Source organism: Cydia splendana, chromosome 3, assembly GCF_910591565.1.
Source record: "Cydia splendana chromosome 3, ilCydSple1.2, whole genome shotgun sequence".
Classification (NCBI taxonomy): Eukaryota; Metazoa; Arthropoda; class Insecta; order Lepidoptera; family Tortricidae; genus Cydia; species Cydia splendana.
Genome location: NC_085962.1, coordinates 19211263 through 19226974, shown reverse-complemented (window position 1 = coordinate 19226974; position 15712 = coordinate 19211263). Strand labels below are relative to the sequence as shown.

General features: G+C 38.6%; 1 protein-coding gene across 2 annotated transcripts in view; it reads left to right on the top strand.

Annotated features, from left to right (window-relative positions):
• LOC134806863 (MOB kinase activator-like 2) overlaps positions 1-15712 on the top strand; it is an 85541-nt gene that overhangs the window by 40592 nt on the left and 29237 nt on the right. Inside the window, exon 1 of one of the 2 annotated variants that reach the window (XM_063780269.1) lies at positions 2983-3273. The exons of the other annotated variant lie outside the window; for it this stretch is intronic. Coding sequence (XP_063636339.1) covers positions 3122-3273 — 152 coding nt within the window. The 5' untranslated portion in view covers positions 2983-3121. Of the gene's footprint in view, positions 1-2982; positions 3274-15712 lie in introns of those variants that run through there. 2 annotated transcript variants of the gene reach the window in all.

Below are 15712 nucleotides of genomic sequence, written 5' to 3'. Positions count from 1 at the left end.
CGGTTTAGTCTTAACATATAAAACGCAATTCTCAATCTTATATCTTCTGTGTAAGTGCCAGAATACATAAAACGCTAAAAAAGTACGCGATACGATTGCTAAACGACGAGAGAGTTCTCTTTAAAATAAATTGTATGTACGCCACGTTTGATGTTTATTTGGTATGTTACTGTTAAAATACCGGTCACTATGGCACGGGTACATATAGCTGGTTTGTTAGTGCACACCGTCTTGCACTTTGAGACTATGCGCTGAAACTTGGCACAGTTGATTGTTAGCTGGTCTTGAGCAGATACAGATCGGTAGACATCGAGAGCCACGTCTCATTTAGTGGAGGGGAAGGGGGATGTTCGACGCCGCCGCGCTTCACTTGGAGCAACATTTCTCTAAAACTATACCTATTAGGGCATGTGATATATCATTTTCGGATAAATTAAAGATGAGAAATCTAGTTGTAAAACAAAACCAATGCACTTTCTAACAAAAAAAGAGCATAAAGTAGAAAAGACTAAAAAACGTATATGAGATTTTTTCATAATTACCATTTTTTTTAAAGTGTAGCAGGAATCTGAAAACAAAAAATACAGTTGTAAAGCTACACTTATAACATTTAAGAAAATATATATAGTTTATTATACAAAATTTGTTGATAAATGGGAGATAAAAAATAATATTAAGCGTGGGTCGGAGTGATCTCAATACAAAATATTATGAATGTGGGAAAGTTACTTATAATTTGTTCTACAATCGTTTATTTTGTTAGTTTTTCGTAAATAACTCGTAAACGGTAGCCCACAGCAAAAAATAATCTTTTACGTAAATAATCTGTTTCAGATTTCTTATAAAATAAGTGCTACTTTTTTTCGGTAAGATCAATATTAAAAAAATTGTATGTACGCCACGTTTGATGTTTATTTGGTATGTTACTGTTAAAATACCGGTCACTATGGCACGGGTACATATAGCTGGTTTGTTAGTGCACACCGTCTTGCACTTTGAGACTATGCGCTGAAACTTGGCACAGTTGATTGTTAGCTGGTCTTGAGCAGATACAGATCGGTAGACATCGAGAGCCACGTCTCATTTAGTGGGGGGGAAGGGGGATGTTCGACGCCGCCGCGCTTCACTTGGAGCAACATTTCTCTAAAACTATACCTATTAGGGCATGTGATATACGAAAAACTAACAAAATAAACGATTGTAGAACAAATTATAAGTAACTTTCCCACATTCATAATATTTTGTATTGAGATCACTCCGACCCACGCTTAATATTATTTTTTATCTCCCATTTATCAACAAATTTTGTATAATAAACTATATATATTTTCTTAAATGTTATAAGTGTAGCTTTACAACTGTATTTCTTGTTTTCAGATTCCTGCTACACTTAAAAAAAAATTGGTAATTATGAAAAAATCACAAATACGTTTTTTAGTCTTTTCTACTTTATGCTTTTTTTTTGTTAGAAAGTGCATTGTTTTTCTTCCAAAACTAGATTTCTCATCCTTAATTTATCCGAAAATGATATATCACATGTCCTAATAGGTATAGTTTTAGAGAAATGTTGCTCCAAGTGAAGCGCGGCGGCGTCGAACTTCCCACCTCCCCCCCACTAAATGAGACGTGGCTCTCGATGTCTACTGGTCTCTATCTGCTCAAGACCAGCTAAGAATCAACTGTGCCAAGTTTCAGCGCATAGTCACAAAGTGCAAGGTGTCGTGCACTAACAAACCAGGTAATAGTTTCAAATGACAATTTCCCTAACCGTATGGCTTGGGTTTATTTCTGCAGAGTAAATAGGTTCCTACGCTTTAAAAAAAAACATTTTATTTCGGATATAAATCCATAGTTGTTAGTTACATTTAAAATTAACTTATAAAATAATGTTAGTAAAGTTACAATGTAAAAATATATAATGCTTTAAAAATACATAATACATATAAACCTAAACCTTAAAGGTCCTACCCCCGCCACAGCTAGAGCAAAAAAATGGGTCATTATGGAAAATCCGAAACAATGAGAGATGGATAAATCTATTCAAAATGCGCGCTATTCCCTACATATGGGTAGGAATTATGTAGTAGTATATTTATTGTATATATTTTATTATTTTTATCTGTGTATTGTATATGTAGTTTATTATGTTTTTCAGTTGTTTGCAATAGTTCCTAATTGAATTCTCTTACTCTTCTTCTTGCACCATTTTTATTACATCTCTGTTTAGCCCTATGGTTGACTGGTAGAGAATGCCTTTAGGCATTAAGTCCGCCATTTGTACATTTTATTTGTATTTTGTGCAATAAAGTTTAAATAAATAAATAAATAAATAGGTAACGCAGGTTTCTGGATTTTATGAGACATGTTCTAGAACAGAGAGAACTAGCACAATGTCTAGATTTTTTTCTGATTTAAACGTTTTTAATAAGAAATACCACAAATTTTATGTATATTGCTTTGGCTCTTTTTGCCAGTGTAGCCGGTTCCTTACTTTGTGATCTTTGTATGACTTTTGTCGATTTGAAGAACCTAAAAACCGGCCAAGTGCGAGTCGGACTCGCACACGAAGGGTTCCGTACCATTATCTATAAAAACGGTCACCCATCCAAGCACTGACCCCGCCCGACGTTGCTTAACTTCGGTCAAAAATCACGTTTGTTGTATGGGAGCCCCACTTAAATCTTTATTTTATTCTGTTTTTAGTATTTGTTGTTATAGCGGCAACAGAAATACATCATCTGTGAAAATTTCAGCTGTCTAGCTATCACAGATCACGAGATACAGCCTGGTGACAGACAGACGGACGGACGGACGGACGGACAGCGGAGTCTTAGTAATAGTTTGGTAATAGGGTCCCGTTTTACCCTTTGGGTACGGAACCCTAAAAACTGACGGTTGGATGTGTCTGGAATCGATAGGACGCCAGTTCAAAGTCACATCTGATGCAAGGAGAGAGGGAAGGCGCGGGCGGCGGGCCAGTCCCACGCTCACCGCGGCCGCAGTCACACGTGCGGCGATGCTCCGCGGTGCGCCGTCAGCTGTTGTCTGTGCACGCGCGAGTCTCGCGCCCGGGTAGTTGTTGTGCAAGTGCTGTAACCAGTAGTGACAGTGAGTGCATGTGATGCTGCGAGGCGCGGGCGGCGCGGCGGCCGGCGCCGCCAGCATCCTGGGGCTGCCGCCGCCGCACGCGCGCCCCTCGCTCTTCGACTCCTGCCACCGCAAGATCAGGATGATCGGTGGTGGGCCTGTCGCCTTCTTAGGAGGACTTGTTGCGTGAGTGCCCGTTTCAGTTGGTATAGCACCTCTTACGAGCGTCCATAATTTGCAATGCAAGTCTTTGGAAAACATGAGCGAACTGAAATGCCAACACTTGTCAATAAATGCCCTGCCAGGCGAGAAGCTAGCTCACTCAAGGATTGGTTTGAAAAACAAAACACATGCCACCGCCTGTCTCCAAATTTTTTGCATTGGGACCGAATTCCAAAAGGCTTTCAAGTGTCTTCCGCTGATAGCGCATAGCGGACGTGAGGTAATTTTGGTGATCAAGTGTGTATAGGAATAGGGGGTATTATAGCCCGAGAAAATTCTGATATGTTGTTAACTATTTATTCTAGAAGTTTCAACATCTAACCAATACATTGAAAATATTAAAGTCCACAACGTTATTTGTTTGTAGATGCATCAGAAACCAAAACATCATATATTGTGATGTGTATTTGACAATAGAGGTATTGTTAATCAAAGTCTTAGGCAGATTGGACTTGTCACATGCTGTTAGCTTATCACCAGGCAGATATAGATTTAGTTTTGTACCTATGTACCTACTTTACCTGGAGAGCAAAGTTCAGAGAGTCGGTCGGGACGGGACTACACAACTTTTAACCTTTAGGTAATCTAACTTAGAACATTTTCTGATAATCACGCAGCCGAGCCGAAAGAGCTATGAACTGCGTATTAAGTTGAGGAAAGTTTCCCAGAAGTTGGAAAGTTCGCGATATTTTTCGACAATTACATACAAGCAATCAAGGAAGATTCTATTCCTTGAATTCCTTGATTACTTGTATTTGCAATCTATTCCTCTTGGAATGCTTTAACACACACTTTTAGTCACAGCTTCAAACTTATCAGTCCCCCAAAAGTCCACGATCCTTCGACATCTGAGTAAGACTTACACACGGCAATCATTAAAAACATTGATAGGCGGTGAAATATCCTCTCTTCGCGCTTGCCTTCGCGCTTGCTTTATTTTTTGAAAGCTGAAATATGAGGTGTTCAGTTGTCATTGAAAAAGCATACCGCATATAGAGTTTAACAGACTGGAACTGATCCATATCTGATACGTATGGTCATATTTTAGAACAAAACGCAAAGCTTTGCAAATCTCCCATTCGCTAAAATCTACTTCTTCCCATCCACCAGAAGATTAACCTGGATAAGTGCATACCTACAAAGGTCTTTTTTGCAAAAGGGGTCAGACTCGGACCTCTCTGCAACTGAATGTAATCCGTTATAAATAATAAATAAATGAAATACCTTTAAACGAGCAATTCTTGTTTAAGTATTTATTTATATATATATTTAGGGGATCTCGGAAACGGCTCTAACGATTTCGATGAAATTTGCTATATGGGGGTTTTCGGGAGCGGTAAATCGATCTAGCTAGGTCTTATCTCTGGGAAAACGCGCATTTTTTAGTTTTTATATGTTTTCCGAGCAAAGCTCGGTGTCCCAGATATTTTATGTTAAGCGATTAAAATTTGAACAGAAAATGGGCTCAAACTTATTCTTGATGTCAGTGTAAATGTTGTAATCGAGCAATCGACATTTAGAGGGTTATTGTCATTAGTTTTTTAATCGTTTTAGAGCAGTATGGGAGACGTCATTCATTTGTATTTAAAATGTCATTAGTTGCGCAACATTCGATCGTATTTTAATTGTTTCAGAACTGGTTACATTGTGGTGACTCTTTCCCTGAAATGCCCACAATCAATAGAATAGATAAGATATTACATATAATAGTGGGTATCATATCAGCTATCTAGTATATAGCTAGTGGGTATAACATACTATCAGGGTTGTCATATGGGAAACCAGTCCAGTCGGGTAAAAAGAAATAAAAGTTTCTTTCTAAGAATTCCCGGTTATTTAACCGAGTCAACGTCCTAAATTGCTAGTTTATGTAATAGTGCCTTCTTTGATTCAACTCAACTATCCAAGTTCGTTTAAGACAATGCAATCACGTTCCTTACTAACTTAAAACAAACAAGACTTGAGGAAATTGTAATTTACAAAGAGCTTTCAACTTGAACATTTTCGAGAAATAACAAGTTAAATGCAACAAAGCGCTCTTTCAATTTGCAAAGGACAGATAGGTATATAAGAGTCAGGATAAATAATAGATAGATAATAATTGGCTGACATCAATGACATCATAGAATATATATAATAACTACATCCAGTGTCGATGTCGCTGGAATGAATTTCACTCTAACAATACGATACCGTGCATGCACGAGTGAATAAATACATTTTGTTGTGAACGAACGCTGCGCAGCTGCCACGATATGATGATTCTTGCAATTCAATCCTTAGGCGGTTATTACACCGGATTCGATTCGCACGCACATCGGAGCGACGTGCGAATCGCATCCAGTGTGATAACCGCCTAATGCTACGCAAAAATTAAAGGCCGGGGAAATCTTATTGTAAATGAGAATGACGCTCTCCTAAATTGTTTAAGATAAGAGAAGGGGATAAATGGGTCAAAATTCTTATCGTTGTCTTGTCTTTTGTTCCCAAAAAATGAGACGGAGTGGAGCTTTTTGTATTGGGTGAAATTTAATTTTGAATTTTTTTCAACAGAATTATAATCTACAGCTAGAAAAACATGCAATAGCACTCAACTTTTTTTATTAAAGACAAAAATAGAAGCGTGACAGAGTGGTCAGAAACAAGACAACGAAAATAATTTGAAAACTCTTTCAATCTATAGATCCAGTTTAATCTATAGATCCAAAGTAGATTACTTAATTAGTACCTAAGACATTCTTTTCTTATTAGATATTATACGACATTTTATATTGACATTTTAGTTAAAACTGGGCCTAAAGGGAAAATACTTAATATTATTAGATCTATTCAATTGTACTATGATGAAAATAGATCTAAAGACAATTATTCATTTCAACAGTGTCTCGGGCGAAAATTAATTTAGAAGTTTTTGCTTATACTAAACATATACAAAAGGTGTTCTCGGGTTTCATCACTACACCTTACAACAAAGTCCCCCGCCGCATCTGTCTGTGTGTATGTATGTCCGCGATACAGTCTAAAACTACTGAACGGATTTTCGTGCGGTTTTCACCTATCAATAGAGTGATTCTTGAGGAAGGTATAGGTGTATAATTTGTTAACGTTTTGTGTAACTCGTGCGAAGCCGGGGCGGGTCACTAGTTTAAAATGTTTTAAACGCTCGGCTATAGTTGTTTTTGTAAAGTACTGATATTTGTATGTATTGTGGTTGCATTTGATCGAGCGCCAACGGCGCGGAAGAAACACAGCTGCCACACAATAGGGATTTAACCTATAGCGTGCTCCCGCCACACAGCGTACTAACAGGAAGTCAAGAGTTATCGATAACGGCTTCTGGGGTTTTCTGTAACGTAAAGCTGGCCATACCTACACATTAGGGTCTGCCTGCGCAGTTTTGCCAACTGCCCAGGTAAAACGTAGCGTATGCGACATTCGACTGTGCACTTGTGCAGTTTTCTAACCAGCCGGCCTAGCCAAGGTTACAATCGCTATCGCTTCGACAACGAAAAGCATTATGTCTCTCTATCACCCTTCCATATTAGTGTGACAGTGACAGTTGCGTTTCGATCGCTACGGAGCGTAAGCGATTGGCATCTTGGCTACGCGGCCAGCTTATACTGTGCAGTTGAACTGTGCAGGCGTACCCTAATAGTGTGTAATAGGGGAAGCTTAGGGGCCTTAGGGCAGTAACTATTATGGAAGGCTATTATTGTAGATTAATCAAAAATACTGCGTCTAATATAACCAAGGTACATGTTTATAAACAGTGGCGTGACGTCATTCATTGACGTCACGCCACGCCACGTCAGTTTGGATGGATGGTGGACGGACCTTTCCGTGCCTTTTTGTCATGCATCCATTTTGCTGAATAATTGTATAAAAACATTCCACGGGCCTGACCCTTAATAACGTACGGTTTTCCGTCAGTTAGTTTCTGCGTTTTTATCAATACATTTTCTATGATATTCTTGAAGTAGGTACTTTTGACACAGAAACTTACTATAAATAAAATCTTCTTAAAATCCGCCTTTGTACGGGCCACAACACAAGGACAGTACAGAAGAATAAACGTGTTTCAATTTCCTTGGCCGTATAGTTAGTTTCAATGTGGAAATCCTCGCTATTGTATTTTACAGTAGAAACTTTATAAAGACGTATATAAAGACAGAAAGGAAAATACGGTCAATAGCAAAGACAACCTTGAGTCAGGTGTAATACATGTTGGAAACTTGCTCGGGCTTCCCACGGTTCATTCTTTTGTCCCTTTGTACTACATATTACGTTGCAGGGTTTAAAAAAAACGTCGAACAACAGCACGTGTAGATCTAACATTCTAACTCTATATATCAGAGATGGTAGCTAAGAGGTAAACTACCGAAGGGTTCAAAACCGCGGTTCCCCTGAGGGAATTTATCAGTTGCTCGGTATTGGAAAACGTCGCGAGGAAACCTGCATACATCTTACTACCCGTATTAAAGTTGAGTGTTGACACAAGTAACCCCCCTTTTCTTCGAAACGCCATCGGATATCGGCGGCAATAGATGCACTCGGAACGCTCGAACATTCACCCGACCTAAACCAACTGGATTAACTTCATTGCGGGCCATCGACCGTATAAAATGTAAGTTCCCAATCACGAATTAGAATACAAACAGTGGGACATAATGGCGTGATGATTGCGCGGCCCGAATCCGTGACCCGTATCGCGCGGTACTGTTGCAGTAACGGGACACGCGGCCCCGATACGCCGCGCCGCCGTCGCACAGCAGGCGTCCGCGTCGCCGCCGTGTCGCTTACTTTGCGTTGTCAGCGACTTTTATGTAGTTAGTAAAGGGGTTTATTTACGTGTTCTATTGTCGGACACTTTCTGCTATCTTGCTGCTAAGAAGAATAGGAAAATAACATACTTATACCTTTTCTCTGTCCTTCTCAGCAGAAAGTGTCCTGAAAAAGGATGGATGTTTAGCCCCATAAGACAAAAGTGGAGATTTGGCGAAGCGTCATAGAACTTGATGATCAATTTGTATGATTATGAGACTCTTTAGCACCACATGGATGAATTTTTGAATTCAGTTATAAAGTTAATTTTGTTTGGGATTCTTTACTATGTCTGTATATTGTAATTTGTCGATCGCTATCATACGCAATCAACAATTCGTCGTTGACAAAGAAATAATATGTATTTGATTTATTACTTCGGCTTGCCCCAAGCATATTGTATGTTTTTTTGAATTTTTATACTTACATACGAGGGGCGTTCCATAAAAAGTGAGAATGAGTATGTTATATACAACTTTTATTAGATGTTATTTTATTTTTCAATATAGTCACCTTTTATCATAATACACTTTGTATATCTTTTTTCTAAACTTAAAATTCCATTTCTAAAAAAGGTTTCATCTTGAGTATTTAAAAAATCTTGTACTGCAGCGACTACCGCGTCGTCGTCTTCAAATTACTTGCCTCTTAGGTATTCCTTCAATCTCGGAAATAGGTAGAAATCACTAGGGGCGAGGTCTGGTGAATACGGAGGATGCTTAAGGATATCGAACCCAGCATCACGTATTGCAGCCATTGCAACGGCGGACTTGTGTGCCGGTGCATTGTCCTGATGGAACAACACAATTTTCGAGAGTTTACCTCGCTATTTTTCACGGATCTCATTGCGCAATGTTACTATTTGTTTGGCATATAAAGTGCCCGTAATAGTGGCTCCATGCTCGAGATACTCATTCATTACGACCCCTTTACCATCCCAAAAAACAGAGCCCATGACCTTACCGGCAGATGGGGGCCCACCTTGGATTTCTTCGGAGTTGGAGATGATGGCCTTTTCCATGTCATAGACTGCAGTTTCGTTTCAGGGTCGTAATGATGGAGCCATGTTTCGTCCATTGTTATAAATCGCGCCAAAAAAAGTTCCCGGTCTTGCTGTATCAGGTCCAAAGCTTCTTGACAAATCTCGACTCTAGTTTGTTTTTGCGTGTCAGTAAGCATTCTGGGTACCCAAAGCGCTTATACCTTTTTCATACCCAAGCGTTCATGTAAAATATTATGCACGCTCCCCGTTGAAATCTTTACATTTTCAGCAATAAAACGAACCGTGACACGACGATCCGCCAAAACTAAGTTTTCCACTTTTTTCACAACTTCTTCAGTTACTGCTGTAGTAGGGCGTCCGGAGCGGGGGTCATCCATGGTCGATGTTCTTCCACGTCTAAATTTGGCGCACCAACGTGCGACTGTCGAATACGGAGGAGCATTAGACCTTAAAGTGTCCCGTAAATCTAAATTGACTTAGTCCGTAGAAAAATTTTTCAAACACAAGTATTTAATAACGGCGCGCAGTTCAAATTTCTCAATTTTCGCTAACGTAGGTACTCAATAGCATCGCAAAGAAATCGCCGTATTTTTTTTTAAAACAAAAAACAGTTAGTTTTTTTTTTCATGGCAATCAGCTAGGTAGATTAGCTTTACCGGCCAGTATTTACTTTCCTAATATTTAAAGAGTTTGCATCTCATTCTCATTATATATTGAACGCCCCTCGTAAGTACCAATCATGACATGATACAGTATCTTAGAATCTAACGTGTTCAGTTTTTATAGATAACTACTTCATAATTAATTAGGAAAAGCCATCTATGGAAATAAATTTATTGTTTCGAGCACATGACAAGTTGCTTTCAATTACTCTCGAAGAAAAAATACACATAACAAACGAAACAAGTGCTGTATCAAGTATTCGTTTGAAGCATTGTTTACTCGATTTTTCCAAGTGGGTTGTTAAAAGGACCACCTACCCGCGCCCGGGACCTTATTCCTTCGACACGTTACCTACACGCGCAAAATAAATTAAAATTTCAGATGTATTTATTAATCATTAACTCTTAACATCGGATAGGTAATTATTGTAATTAATTTTAATCATGGAACGGGAATCAATTTGATCAAATATCTGTCTAATTTGGAAGCGCGTGGAACTTTGCAAATAAAGACATTGTTTATGACTACTAGCGCGGAAATGTTTTCATGGGGGCTCGACGCTAAAAATATTGAGAACCCTACAGGTAAATATACAGGGTGTCCCATAAGTGACACGTCACAGTGACACTGGAGGTAGACCAAGCCAAGAGGACCTAAACCAACTTAACATGACCCCAGTAAAAGTGGCACGGTTTTTGAGTTATTGCCAAATTAAGGTTTTTCATGAATTTTGACCGTTATTAACATTATTAGTGCCAGTGTGCACTCGGAAAGGTCTTGAAGTTAGTTTTTTTTATGTGTACGGCATCATAAATAGTTAATTAAGATAACAGAATAGGTATTTTATCAATAAACAATGTAAAATGCAAAAAAGTACTGGTTTAATCTTGAATTAAATTCACAGCGAAACATTAATTTCGATTTTGACCACCTATCGTGAAAAAAAATTACTAGAAAAGTAATGAGCAAATAAAGTCAAAATATTGAGCATGTTATGCAGATTCCAAAATGGTTGACGTTATTTGCTCATTACTTTTGTACTTTTGTACAAATACTAATCAACAAGTTAAATACCTCACTAAAGAATCTAGGACTGAAAATGAATGTAAAGAAGACAAAGTACATGATAGTTTCCAAATTTCCTGATAGGTTAGACACAACACACCTAACAATTGATAATCAAGTAATAGATAAAGTTAAACAATATAGATATCTAGGAGCGTGGTTCAATGAAAGTTGGGACCCAGATCAGGAAATTAAAATAAGAATAGAAATCGCAAGGAACACATTTATGTTAATGAAATCACTGTTTACCAATAGAAGCATAAACATCAAACTGAGGTGGAGACTCGTCAAATGCTATATAATATCCATCCTGCTATATGGCATGGAGGCATGGACGCTGAATAAATACACAACAGACAGACTTGCTGCCTTCGAGATGTGGCTCTATCGCAGAATGTTAAAAATCTCATGGACCAATCACATTACGAATGAAGAAGTACTACGTAGAATGAGGAAGAAACCAGAAATACTCAATATCATTAAGAAAAGAAAAACAGCCTATCTGGGTCACATCTATAGAAATGAAAAATACGACTTATTGCAGACAATCATCGAGGGAAAGTATGAGGGAAAAAGAGGGAGAGGTAGACCTAGAAATAAATGGATAGATAACATTAAAGACTGGACGCATACAAAAGACGCAGCCACCCTCAAGAGATTGGCAAAGACCAGAGAGCTGAATGCCATGCTGACCGCCGACGCCCATTAGACTGGGCATGGCACCAGAAGAAGAAGACTTTTGTACTAATTTTTTTTCACGACAGGTGGTCAAATTCGAAATTAATATTTCGCTGCGAATTTAATTCAAGATTAAACCAGTACTTTTTTGCATTTTACATTGTTTATCGATAAAATACCTATTCTGTTATCTTAATTAACTATTCATGATGCCGTACCCATAAAAAAAACTAACTTCGAGACCTTTCCGAGTGCACACTGGTACTAACAATGTTAAAAACGGTAAAAATTTATGAAAAACCTTAATTTGGCAATAACTCAAAAACCGTGCCACTTTTACTGGGGTCATGTTAAGTTGGTTTGGTTCTTCTTGGCCTGGTCTACCTCCAGTGTCATTGTGACGTGTCACTTATGGGACACCCTGTATAGTACATATTAAATTGAGTTTGTTGTTCTATAATTATTTATTAAATATGTAATACGAGTATATAATTCCATGAAACTGGATGATGGAGAACATTGTAAATAATGATCATGCATCGGGTTATTTGGCGCGGTTATGATTACGTGTATTTATAACTTTGTTTATTACATCTTATCGGTTTTTACAGTTTTTACCTATTTTTGGCTAGTGTAAAACATTCCCGCACCAAAATCCCCGATGTGCCATTAAAAATAACAATACATTTCTTAAGAAGCTTCTGTTTATTCCTTTAATCTAATGTGTGTGACATTTAATATACAAGAAGCTGAAGTGGGAATAGGCGCTCTGTGTGATTTAACTAATTCTTTATTGCGGCACTCTTTATTCCCCCCCTCAGTGGCGCTCTCTTCCGACACTGATGATAATCTGATGCATGCTCTGATGACCAAATGCTGTAAGAAATGGTAATTGCGCGCTCATTACCCGGACGTCCGCGTTCTTCCAGTTTAGCAAACGAGTCGAAAGCTCAACAAATTCGATTAAATATGAATGTATTTCACCGACAAGCGATTTATCTAATACTTTTAAACGAATAAATTGATCTAGCTAGGTCTCTATTTTTGGGTAAACGAGCATTTCTGAGTTTTTATGTGTTTTCCGAACAAAGTTTGGTCTCCCAGATATCCTAATGAAATAGCTACATTTCAATTATAGCGGCCCAGGGCTCCAATTTGCCGGTTATAGGTACCGTCAGATGGTATTTCGGCGCATGTCACCGGACGTCCGCTGAAAGCGGCTTATCACAACAAGCTTTACTATTCCCCGTACTCCATGTCCAGAGCCTTTCCACATTCAACGTGGATGGTCATTTAATTAATCCCGCGGAGCTTCGGCCTGCGTTGACAATATGCGTCTTTATTCATAGGATTTTCCTTTACTGAAGCTGAATACGATCCTATTTTCACGTGAAAGAACTTTTAAATCCTTAAAATAAGCTTCGCCTTTTTAGAATATGTGATAGGAAAAGCTTTTACTTCTACTCCTATCGGAGAATTCAGGGGTTTGTTATTCATCTATAAGTTATTAATCAAAGTTACTGAATTTTCCACGGGTTGTCCCAACTGTCCCAAGTTGCTCAACTGTTACAAAATATGCAAGGATTTATTGACTTCTTAATTTGAGACGAGAATAAATTACCTTCGTCCGATAATAATAATAATCTATACCTACCATCGTCCAACTCGTCCATGATGTTAACTGACGAGTCTTGTTTATTGCAAAGTTATAAGAATGTTGGCGTTATAGGTACAGTTATTTATCTATTTAAACTTTATTGATGATACAAATTAAGAAAAATGTACAAATGCTGGACTTAACGCCAAAAGGCATTCTCTACCAGTCAACCACTAGGTCAAACAATTAATTAATTTAGTAGCGTTTGGCTTTATTTGTCAGAATCTTCTCTCCCCACTGGCCGAAGGTCGCCACCCGCGCTAGACCCACTTAACAAGCTAATTGGCGCAAATTGGCCTCGATTCGGCAACACTTACCCAACACCTGACAACAACACGCCATGTTTTGGTCGGTCTCCATTACATGCGCAATGTTGGCATGGTTACCGCTCGACGCGTGGCATCAAAGATTATACAGACGGAAAGTCAGAGTGAATTAGACTTAAGTTACAAGCTTATTCACATACTTACTTCTGGAGCGGAAATAAATGGTGTGAGCGGAAAAATATCACTAAGGGCTGAATAAACACCGCGTAGACGAAACTCCGGTAATCAACGTATTCTGTATTAGAAACATTACCAAGTAGGCTGTTGAAGACGCAGTGCAGTGTCGTGACCTGCCCTCCCGCGAGTGAAAGTGCCCGCGCCATCGAACTACTCGTAATTGTATTATCAGCTGCGTTCCAATTCCAGTTCACGAAGCTTCTACAGCTCTGCACTAGTATACCTACGTCTGACATCTATTCACGTATACTTGGTAAAGATCTAGAGGTCAAACTGTACTAGAAGAGCTTAAAGATGAGAAATAGTAGTTACAGACATTTCTCTCGCAAAAGGTTGTTACTTTACCGTTATTTACGCAATTACCGTTTTGAACTTTGACTGTCACGTCGAAAAATTGCCACTTAAACACCAAACCGTAGATCACTGTCACCGTTATTGTTTGTTGACATATTTCAAAGAAGAAAGACACTGACTGACCTACGTTTTTGTATATCACTTACATAAGTGATTATAGGACAAGAAGTTACAAATATCAAGCAATTCTCAATAGTCGCATGCTTGCTGCTCTATAATTATTTTACACCATAAAATGCCTATAAAACTTAAAATCTTTATGCACACTTCTATGAAGCTTCTAACACTAAAAACAATAACGAAACAGAAGCTCCAATATTCAACAATGGCTTATATCTTCATATTCATCATCAAAATTATCTTATTTATAATCTATTCTAATAAGTTGTAATTTCAATTTTCTTCTAGCTCGCTCGCTGCAATGTTCAAAAAGCATACTGATTAAGCAACTAGGTCAATATTCGTTTCAGGACTATAAATATAGCTCGTAAAATAATCTCTCATTATCATTAAGATTATCCGTAGTCTAAAGCACTGAGGAGTTTCCCAACGCGTACGAATGCTCATAATTTAGTGGCTATTGTAGACTATATTACTATAGCATTAAGGTTGGTCGTTTAACTGTATGGTCGTACGTGCCGCGGGCCGGTTGCGTGCGGATCGCGAGCATTGCGACACGCCGCGGCTTTATTCAAAAACGTTTTGCACTAGTCAGTGTATTTGTCTCTAGTATAAACTGATTTCTAGCTTCACAAGAGTTTGGATCTCTCTATTTATTACGGAAACAAACTTCGCAACATAACTCATGTTCAGATCAGAACGCAAGCTTCGTCATTTCTGCCCTGCTAACTAACTACATACAGTAGTTACGATTTGCTTGAGTTTTAAGCTAATATAGGTCCTCCTTATGAGTATGCTTGCGTAAAACATCCGGCTGAAAATGAAATTCTTTCATTGACTAAAAAATGTTTTTTTATCAACTACACGCATCGCTGTTTCAAGTTATTTTCCATCAGTAGTACTCTTAAAACGACTACACGAATAGGTATGTCAGATATACCCACTGGTCAGCTATCTATGTAGTGAGAGGTACGCTTGGTGAACCACAGAGCCCGCACTCGTATCGCGGTTCACGTAGGTATGGGTCAATGGTTATTGCCAGTTTCTCTTACATTACAGTCCTACGGCAATCCACGCCATGCACGATTGTTTTAACTGTTACGATGGAAACGCGCATTTATTATTTACATTACCCTAGTTTATTATTACTTATATGTATGTAGATTAAGTATATGATGTTTTATCGGCTGCGTCGATCGTCAATTTCCTTTATAAATTCGCGGCAGTAATGCCCGGCAATGAACCAGACAGCTCTGGTTTCTTAGAGAACTCTCATACACGCATATTCACTATACAATATCATACAATGTAACCCGTTTACAATGCTCTCGAGTATAGTTTTGTTTATTGTGCACTTATGTTTTGAAATAATGTTTCATGTGTGCCGGCCCGTTACGTGATTGAGCGGTCCACAAAGCTAATTCAATTGGTGAACCGGTTGGTGTAGGTTCACACCACCGTGAAGCCACGCCAGTGCTACATCACTTGTTTTGGCGCGCTCGGTGAGAAAGAACGTGCTGTACGGTGGGGTCGGACGTC